This window comes from Procambarus clarkii, chromosome 53 (assembly GCF_040958095.1).
Source record: "Procambarus clarkii isolate CNS0578487 chromosome 53, FALCON_Pclarkii_2.0, whole genome shotgun sequence".
In the NCBI taxonomy this organism is placed as follows: Eukaryota; Metazoa; Arthropoda; class Malacostraca; order Decapoda; family Cambaridae; genus Procambarus; species Procambarus clarkii.
In genome coordinates, this window is record NC_091202.1 from 27,299,920 (window position 1) to 27,310,918 (window position 10,999).

The 10,999-nt window shown below is 41.4% G+C and overlaps 1 protein-coding gene across 1 annotated transcript; it reads right to left on the reverse strand.

Annotated features, from left to right (window-relative positions):
- Positions 1-3,171: 3,171 nt before the first annotated feature.
- On the reverse strand, positions 3,172-6,659 carry LOC123767150 (zinc metalloproteinase nas-4). Its single transcript, XM_045756686.1, has 6 exons — positions 6,502-6,659; positions 5,576-5,746; positions 5,228-5,345; positions 4,925-5,115; positions 4,615-4,748; positions 3,172-3,661 (listed from the first exon to the last, which is right to left on the reverse strand). Exons 1-6 carry the CDS (start codon positions 6,626-6,628, stop codon positions 3,581-3,583), a joined length of 822 nt encoding a protein of 273 aa, XP_045612642.1. The 5' UTR covers positions 6,629-6,659; the 3' UTR covers positions 3,172-3,580.
- Positions 6,660-10,999: the final 4,340 nt, after the last annotated feature.

The following is a 10,999-nucleotide window of genomic DNA, read 5'->3' on the forward strand; positions in this document are numbered from 1 at the left end:
ACATGGATACCCATATATATTCCTACCATCCCTTCATCTGGATGTTTATGGCATTTGCAATTTGGAATTCCTATTGGTCGTTGGAGTACCATCTATCTGTCAACCTTGGTGTTCTTGTACAGTTCCTTCCTTTCTTGGGTTTTGTGGTGGGTGGGGGCACAGAGAAGGCTGGTTCTGCATTTCCTGAGGCTCGTATGGTGGGTGACCACACCCGCTTGCCTTCTCTTTGTAAGTTCCATCGCTCTGATGCAACAGGTGGAGCTCGGTGGTAGTCCCGCTCTGATGCAACAGGTGGAGCTCGGTGGTAGTCCCGCTCTGATGCAACAGGTGGAGCTCGGTGGTAGTCCCGCTCTGATGCAACAGGTGGAGCTCGGTGGTAGTCCCGCTCTGATGCAACAGGTGGAGCTCGGTGGTAGTCCCGCTCTGATGCAACAGGTGGAGCTCGGTGGTAGTCCTGCTCTGATGCAACAGGTGGAACCTTGGTGGTAGTCCCACTCTGATGCAACAGGTGGAGCTCGGTGGTTACATTTACGGTGGTTACACTGGATATTACATTTATTTATTTATATACAAGAAGGTACATTGGGTTTGAGAGAATACATAGCATAGTATTTACAATCTTGTAAAGCCACTAGTACACGCAGCGTTTCGGGCAGGTCCTTAATCTAACAGATAATTTTAAGTAGGTAAATTCTAGCAGAATTAATAAAATAACAGATACATTGCAAGAAAAAAATGAGATGAGAGAGATTAGTAAGTATAGTAAAGCACATTGGTATATTAAAGCTCTGATTACATTGACAACTTGATTGGTAATTTAAACAAGATTAACAGACACCATACAGCAGATTGATAGCACATATAAGAAGACAGCAATGATCACAATGGTAAAGCTGTTCAGATTGGGTAGCAATAGATACAGTGCAATTTTAATGCAAAAGGTAAAAAACTGTGAAGATGAAATTAGGTACTTTTTAGTTTTGTTTTTGAATGACGCAAAAGTTGGACAGCTTTTCAATTCATTAGGGAGTGAGTTCCATAGACTGGGTCCCTTTATTTGCATAGAGTGTTTACACAGATTTAAGTTTGACTCTGGGGATATCAAAGAGATATTTATTTCTGGTGTGGTGATAATGGGTCCTATTACATCTGTTCAGGGAGTTTCAGAGCAGGATTTGCATTTAAGAACAGGGTTTTGTAAATGTAATTGACACGAGAATTTGTGGAGTGAGATTATATTTAGCATGTTTAGTGTGTTAAACAAGGGGGCTGAATGTTGCCTGAAAGCAGAATTTGTTATTATTCTGATAGCAGATTTTTGCTGGGTAATGATGGACTTTAGGTGGTTTGCAGTGGTTGAACCCCATGCACAGTTACCATAATTAAGATAGGGATAGATTAGTGCATAATATAGAGAGATGAGAGCAGAGTTAGGTACATAATATCTGTTTTTGGAGAGATCCCAACTGTTTTAGAGACTTTCTTAGTTATGTGTTGTATGTGGGTGCTGAAGTTGAGTCTATTGTCTAGGAATAGGCCAAGAAACTTTCCATCAATTTTATTGCTAATGTTTACATTATCTATCTGAAGCTGAATTGCATTTGTAGATTTGCTTCCAAATAAGATGTAGTAGGTCTTTTCTATGTTAAGTATTAGTTTGTTGGTTGACATCCATAAGTGGACTTTTTTTTAGTTCATTATTAACAACATTATTTAGTGTATGTGGGTTGGGGTTAGAGTAGATGAGGGTAGTATCATCAGCAAACAAAATAGGTTTCAGAATGTTAGAGACATTAGGCAGATCATGGTAATACATGGTAATAGAAGTGTTCCTGTTCATAACCAGTCAGTCCCCAGTTCATATTGTCAGTTGCAGCAAACGAGTGGAAGGAGTCCATCAAGCGATCATGGTGCCTCACAACTAAAGAAAGGTAGGAAGACCATCAGTTAAGAGGTGAAAATGCAAATGCTAGGTCAGTTTAATGTTTCAGAACAGTCTGTGCACATTGCTCTTTGCTTGGCACCTTCAGATATGAAAATAATTATTAAGAACTCTTTCAGTGTAAGGACAAGTTCCAAGTGTGACTCCGTTAAGTGCTGCAAAAATTGTGAAAGGCAGATATGTGGTTTTTGACGAAATTTAGAAGTTATTAAGTGTTTGGATTCAAAATCATATAAGCGGGAACATGTCCATCAGCTTCTTGATGATCAAGCATAAAGTGCTGTCATTAGTTGAGTGATTTTAAACATCATTGTAACCTGCAGAATATGAACATGTTTGGTGAAGCAGTGGCGGCAGACAAGGATGCAGCCAAACAATATCCCCAGATTTTGAAAGAAAGCATCAAATGAGGTGGCTACACTCCCCAAGTACGCTTACAATGTTAATGAAACAGGCTGAAATGGGAAATGAATATCAAGCACATACATCTCCAGTGAAATTGGAAAGTTGGACGGTCCTATCTGCTGGTGTGAGCAACTCTTCCCATAACATCCCCCATTTCCCAAACCTCTACACACTTTTCACTGTCTGTGGTAAGTACAGCTGTTCATTATTGTAATAGTTCACTTATGTTGCTCTGATATGAGCATACGCCTATATAAAGTATGGGTTGGGGCAGCAAGACAGAGAGCCACTGCCATATGAAGGGTTTGTACTTTGAGATGCATGCCTTTTATGCTGACATATGGGTTGTCACCTCCACTGTGTCAAATAATTACAAATTGTATTAGTGCAGTATCATGACACATTGAAGCTGCTCAGGGTGATGGGGGGTGACAACCCCCCATCACCAGGAGGGACACCTCCAGGAGGTGTCCCTCCAGGGACCATATCCAGGTATCCATATCCAGGAGGGACACCTCCTGGATTGCTTGTGGGCTTAAGATGGGGCTGGTCACACCACTAGGGATACGAGAGAATCCCTTTTGGTAGTGTATAAAGCTAAGGATGTGTACCCCCTGCCAAACCGCTTACGTAATTTGGTAGGATTTCCTTTACCAGGTTGTCAGATGCCGAGTTGAAAAATATAGATACAGTAGTACATAAGCTTTTATTCTTTGCTGAAAGAATGAAGGTGTGTGGTTTGATAATTATATCTTCAGCCACATTACTGTGACTCATTGTCTGCATTTGCTGAAGGAAGGCAATTAGAGTACAAAAAAAGAAGAGATAATCGATGTTTTATTTTCATGAAAGAATATATGACTAATATATGTCACTATGACTTAAATATATTACATGACTTCCTTTCCACACAGTTTGCAATGGTATCATCTTGTGATTAACCAGAGATGTTGAAGGCCATAGATTTGTGACCTGTGCCAGCCTCCCTTACACACTTGTCCAACTGGTGGTTTATACAGCTTGACTGCTTGGTGATGTGCAGTCTATACAACATCTTGACTAGTGGTACAAGAGCCTTCATGTACCCTGACTGGTGGTATATGGACCCCTCGCTTCCACAGCCTGACTGGTTTACATTGGCTCTTACCTCCCTGGTGGTAGGTACATTTACTGTTAAACTACTTGACTAACAATACTCAAACCCAATATCTCAATGCCTTCAGTCACCTTCACTCAGCACTTGTACATGTTCATGAGTTTTCTGATATCTACTTCACTGAGTTTTTCTCGCTGACCAATGACTGCGTCTGGATCCTGAGGAAGGAAGGTGGCGTTAGTGTGGTCTTGCAAGATCAGGTAGGGATTGTGTGATGGGAACTTTTAAAAACTTACAAGTATCAATGTCAATATGCTAGAATGTTGTAAATGATGTTCAGTAGATCCCAAATTGACTACCATGCCCATCACTTACATCTTATAACCTTCACGTTATAAATTTCCTAAGCACTATGTTGACAGCATTAGAAACAAAACATTAAGCCATGAGGATAATTCTTAGTGCCCCCAGATGCACAATGCATCATTGTAAGGAAAGAGTTAAAACTCTCAAACATATGCTAAACTAAAGAATTGTATCAACGTCATGAGAAATTCAATATCATCTGCACTACTTGGGAACTGGTGGTGTTGGCAGGGCAGCAAGTGCTGTCAATGCACCAGCAGACAGTTTTTATTCCTACTGGTTGAATAGAAGTGCTGTCAACATCATATTGAATACTATATTCCTATTTTGTCGTGTGTGGTGTATTAACTAATGATGATCCACTCTCTCTCTTTGCACCCTGTAATACAGGTGTTACACACACACACACACACACACACACATCCATTACCAAGAATAGTAAAAAATGAGTGCTGTTCAAGCAAGAATGTTTGACACTATCGTATTGATTCTTTTATAAATAATCAATGGCCACATGAATACTGATGGCTCTTCAGTAGTCAGTGGGTTGTACTGCAGCAGCCTACATAGCCTACAGGTATGGGATGTGTACACTATGAGTGTAAGACTAGTAGGTACTCCAGCTAAGCTAACTAACTGCATTTTAGATACTGCAGCTACGTAAGAGTCTTGAATATGAGCAGGTCGAATTTTTCTCATTGAACCAGACACAGCATTATGTCTTCATTCAGTGTCATGAGGTCCCTACACCTGTCACCATCATTATACATGATGGTGGGGTTAAGTTTCTCTATACTGTACTTACTATGGTGACAATTGTCTTTTCACCGTCGGCAGAGAAAGCGTAGGCAGAGTAATGCATCACGGAGCCGTAGTCATAATTCTCCCCAAATCCACTGATTACGTCGGCCGAATACTTGTTAAAGTTATGCTCATGACCTGGAAATAAAGGGTTATGCTCATGTGATGAAAGTGTAAAAGCTATGCCTAAGGTACAGTATGGGGGTGCAAGAGTTATGCACATGGCATGGAAATACAGTACAACAGATGATATTGATTTGAAATGTAATAGGATGTTAATTTCATAGAGTCACAGATATCAAAGAGGAGCGCACCACTCGAGATGTGATCCCACATGATGGTGACATAGTCGTCCCTGTCGGTGCGTGACTGCTCATGGTGGAAGCCCAGGGCATGGTACATCTCGTGCTGCACAGAGCCATACTGCTCCAAGCACCACTCCGGATAATTGATCTGTTGACTCCCGCCAATCTTCCCCACATAGCTGTGGCATCCGTCAGTGTCGCTGTGGTGAGAAAAAAGTGGAATCAGAATTTGGTTGGTTGTGCTTGAGGAATTTTATTCTCTTGTTCATGTTCAGCAGAGCAAAGCTCCATCTTAAACAAGCAATGACTTACTCTTGGGTGAAAGTGACATAGTCATCTTCTGTTGTCCGCTCCACGAAGGTGATGCAGCCGTCTGTCAGCACAGCATATTCATCCATGGCCTGCTGCACCACGGTTCTCAGCTCCTCAGCTGACAACAGTCAGAGTGACATCAGTCATGTAGGCACAAGTGCTAAAGCTAGTATACATGTTCCTTTTGCCATTGCCTCTGATAAGTCCAAGTTGACACAACACAAGAATTTATAAAAATATAGACACCACCAGAGTGGATTGTTCTCGATCTTTAAGGCTAAATTAAGAATTAAATACAGAGACTGTCTCATAAGTTTAACAAGAGTTCAAATCACTTGCAGGGCTCACCGAAAAGGCTGTCAAATTCATAAGTGACGACACCATTGGGCCATCGGTACTTTTCATCAATGAGCCCATTCTTGAGGAGTGCTGGCACTGGTCCCACAATGTCTCCCTCAAAATAGTCTCCCAGCTCCTCAGGATTGATGAGAGATGCTGGAGTCCACTCCTTTCCCGTTTCTGTAACAAGCACCTCCATATAGTGTATCGGTTAAACTAAATATTTGAGAAAACATATACAGTATAGCTAAATTAGCCGTTTATAAATCCGTTTAGCTAAATTGTAAGATGAGAATACAGTACTGTACGTGCACAAGCAAGATGCTTTTCTGTCATATGTGGCAAAGCCAGATGATACTGATCACTCAACTATATAACATTGTCAACAAGATGAAATCAGTTTGCACAGTTAAAGTGTTGACCAAAACCCAAAGAGCTGACAGTTATGTAGAGAAGCTGCAGGTTGAGAGTAGATATTATCGAAAGTAACGTTTCATTACCTGTTTATAAAGGGACAAGGTGAATTGAAGGTGGGTTGAGGCCAGACATCTGAGGCCAACTAGCCCTCTATATCTACCAGTGATAAAGAACAACTCTCTAAATGTATCCAACAGAAATACACATGAGAGCTAGCCAGCCTGGTTGATCAGTAACCAGGAGGCCTGGTCGATGACCGGGCCGCGGGGACGCTAAGCCCTGGAAGCACCTCAAGGTAACCTCAAGGTAGTGTATCTAACAGGGATACACATGACAGCTAGTCCTGTGTGTGTAATAGTTTTGGAAAAATCCATACTGGCAAAACATCATCATTGTTTTCTCTCAACTTTGAATATACAGTATTTACAAAAAAAAAATTAAATGCAAAAAGTCAGTACATTAATAGGAAAATTTAAAACAAATTTGGGAATTGAATTGATTAAAGTGATGGTACTCACTGGGAAAGAGCACTCTGTTGGGGGCAGCCAGTGCCACCCCAACCAGGATAGAGAGGAAGACAAACTTCATGGTGCCAGCAGACTGTTCCTGCACTACACCCCTCCCTCTATATATACACACACCCATCCTATCACAGGCACTGCATCTCACCTTATCAAGTGCTAGGTTATTACACCTCATGCTTACTTCGCACTACACACAACAACACTCTGGGCGAGAGGGTATAGTTATTTTCTTTCTATTGATGATGTCTTTGGCATATACAGGTTGACATAGGCGTTGACAACACTTCATTCGTTCCTCTCGGTGTACTCACTACTAGCATTATGGCATGTTCTTATGTTAGTTCCTTTAGTTTATAGACTGCATTGTGAAAGCCACCACATCTTTCCAAGGCTGTTACATCTAGGAAAAGCAGCTTACCTTCACACTTCATCTCGTAAGTGAAATGTTGCAAGGAATTTTGCTTGAAGAAATATGCACCAGCAGGTATAGCCTTAAGTTGTAACAAGCACGCAATGTCAGGCCCTTGCAAGAATGTCAGCAACATACCTACAGTAGATAATGGGTTTGAAGTCCACATCAACAAGAACTTTCTGTTGAATAATATCCATGTAAAAATATGCAAACAAGACACAAAGGGAGGAACCCATAATGACACCACCACCTTGTTTGTACATGAGACTTATCAGGGTTCAAGAAGGGTGCCTCTTTGGTGTATGCTTTGGACAATTTCCTTAGTATACATTCTGGGATGTTAAGAGAAGTGCAGACTGGATCCAGATAAACTCTGTCCATCACCATTCTAATAACCTCATCCACTGATGCATTGGTAACCAGCTACTCAACATCCAGAGAGGATCTCACATGAGATGCCTGCAACCCTTGCAATATGCTGAAAAATCCTTTGGATATTTAAAGCTGAAAGTGCATGGTACAAATGGAAATAGAAGGGTCTTGAGTCATGTAGTCAGTCTGTATGTGGTACAGAAGTAGGTATCTGGCTGATTGTACAGCAGTTTACAGCAGTGACCAAAAGTCTACCATCTTGAGGTTATCTTGAGATGATTTCAGGGCTTAGTGTCCCCGCGGCCTGGTCCTCAACCAGGCCTCCTTTTTGTTACACACCCCTGGAAGCAGCCCGTAGCAGCTGTCTAACCCCCAGGTACCTATTTACTGCTAGGTAACAGGGGCATAAGGGTGAAAGAACCTGCCCATTTGTTTCCGCCTCCACCGGAGATTGAACCCGGAACCTCATGTCTACAGATCTGAAAGCGCTGTCCACTCGGCTGTTAGGCCCCAAGTGACCAACTGTGTACAACAGTGACCAACAGTTTACAGCAGTAACCATTAGTTTATAACATTAATCAACAGTTTACAGCAGTGACCATTAGTTTTAAGTAGTGACATAGTTTACAGCAGTGAACAACAGTTTACAACACTATTTGCAGAGGTGATCAATAATTTATTGCAGTGACCAACTATACTGACTGCAGTGACTGTTTACATCAGTGACCAACAGTGAACACAATGAGAAATACATGATCAAGGTATCCATTGCTGGGAACATTGGCTACAATACTGACATGAATTTATTTTTCTTAGTGTTGTCTTCACAAAATGTTTTTGAAAACTGCAACTTTAAGAACAAGAGGGCGTAGGTTCAAACCAATGAAACAAGGCTGCAGATTTTTTTTTTAGAAAGTTCACTTTTCCAAACAGAATGGCAGACAGTTGGAACAACTGAGAAAGTGGTGGAGGCCAAAATTGTCAGTACAGTACTAGTTTCATAATGTCAAACGACAAAGAGTACTTAAAGACGAGACACCACAAGGGTAGTCCTCATCTTGTAAGTACACTTAGGTATGTACAGTAATTACACCTTGGTAATTGCTACTGCTATTGGTCACAGCTCACAAAATTCTTCTTGTGGTCATCATGGATTTTTTATTTTTTCCATCTAGCATAAGACAGTGTTTGATTAAATATCCTGATTAACATTGACCGAGTTTTCTATAATGTTCCCAACTGGAAGTCTTGCATGTGGGCACCTTATAACGCGCTCCCATCATTGTTTTACAGGTTTGGTAAATATAGACTGATAGTGTGATATTATCTCTATATTGTCTGTAATTATTATATATTATTTGTTGGTCCCTATTGTAAAGTATCTATTGATCTTCATAATAATTATCTGTTGGTCACTTTAGTTATCTGTTGGTCACTATTATATATCAGAGTAAAAAGATTGATAAATATAAGTCATATTTAACAAATGTTATCACTAATGGCTCTCTGGGAGGGAACTGATATACACATTGGCTTATCACTGCAAGAGATATCAGTTTGGGAAACCAGCAAGGTTTATAGTGAACCTTCCTTAACATATCAACCTTTAGGTCTTCTTCAAACATGGCAAGACTATATATAGCTCAACTGTAATCAGATTAATTTGTAAATTCAATATTACTTAAGAAATATCTTCCAGCATCTTCAAGAAAACAAAATGCATAAGAAAACACTAAAATAGCACTTGGTTGACTCATCCCAAGCACTGCAGTCACCATGTGGAGGTAATAGTGTTTTATCACTCCCTGAGACCATACAGATGGCTGCAGGGTCATTACTTGCACTGAGACCACTCCACCCAACAAAAACACATCATGCAAATGTTGCCTAATTTAATATGAAAGGTCACAGTGGTAATGCAGGACAATGTCACGTGGTAAACTTGCCTCATAGAAACTACAGAACATGCTTTTTTGCAATGAAGAAATAGTTGTTGTTGTTGATTTAGGGGCGACGACGATCGTGGGATCATATGTGCCTTGGCATACCCGTATAGGGTTAATCGCAAAACCGAAGACAGGCAGATGATTGGGGAGCCCCAGGAGTCTCTCAGGGTGACAAGCACCATCCCCGCCATCACACAGAGAACACTGGGTAGCAAACCTAAATATTCGGCCCCCAAATAAAATGCAAAAGTCATCCTGCGTCCTCCGGCGGAGCAGAAGCCAGCCACCCACCATGACTGAGGGCACACCAGGAGCCCAAGACCCACCAACTCCCAGCACCTCTCGGCAAAGCTGGCACAGGACACTCACCCCGCCGTGAGAACCAGCCATAACATGTGGGAAAAAAACCTATCAACACTCCTGTGACCCAAGGCGATATGTGCGCCAGGAATTATCCAGACCGTTGAATAGGGATGCAAAATGGCAGTATCAAATCCAAAACGCAAAAACAGAATGTGATCCAGCAGTTTCCAGGCGAAGGTGGTGTCCAGACCTCCGCTCGTCGTTAAAGTTGAACTAGGATGAAGAAATAGTAGAGTGATCATCTAAAACCATGATCTGCCAAAGAGAGGCCTCTTCAGAAATTCGGGGAACCAGAGGAAACCTGCATGAAGGGAGCCCAGAGGAATATTGTATAGTGAAAGGGTTCAGAGGAACACTGCATAGCGAAGAAGCCTAGAGGAACACTGTACAGTAGTGTGTTGGGATCAGACGGAACACTGCATTGTAAAGCAGTGTTGTATTTAGGGAATCGTTGCATTGTGAAGAGCCCAGAACAATACTGCATAGTGAAGGGGTTCAGAGAAACACTGCATAGGAAAGGCATCTGCTAGTGTTTGTGAGAAATATGAGAGCACATATGCACCTAAGTACCAGAAAAACACACACATTGAGTCATATCACAATCATTAGTTACATTAACCAGCACATGGAATCATAGGCATGGATTCATTTCTGAATGCTATATACAGAGAATACATCTGACCAATACTCAGTTGAACTCGTCTAGTTGTGCTTGTGGGGGTTGAGGTTAGGCTCTTTGGGCCCGCCTCTCAACTGCCAGTCAACTGGTGTTCAAGTTCTTAAGCCTATTGGGCTCTTATCATCCCTACATTTGAAACTGTGTATGGAGTCTGCCTCCACCACATCACTGGCTAGTGCATTCCATTTGTTAACTACCCTAACACTGAAAAAATTTTCTATTGTGTCTGTGACACATTTGAATACAGTACTAAGTTTCCACCTGTGTCCCCTTGTTCGTGTTCTGCTCATACTAAATAGTTTGTTGTGTCCACCCATTCAATTTTTCTGAAAATTTTGTAGGTAGTGATTATGTGTCTCTTAATTCTTGTCTTCCAGGAACGTGAGGTTTAATTCCCGTAGCCATTGCTTGTAACTCTTACCTCTCATCTCTGGGACTAGGCTGGAGGCATACCTCTGAATTCTTCTCCAACTTTGTCATGTGTTTAACTAGGTATGGACTCCAGACTGGAGTTGCATACTCCATGATTGGTCTGACACATGTGGTATACAAGGTTTGAATGATTTCTTACATAAGTTTCTAAAGGCAGTTCTTATGTAGCTCTTAGTAGCGACTCTTAGTAGTACTCTTAGTAGCAACCATTTTCTAGACCATTTCTCCAGCTTGCCAGGTCATCTCGTAGTCTCTGCATATCTTCATCTGTCTTGATTCTTCTCATAA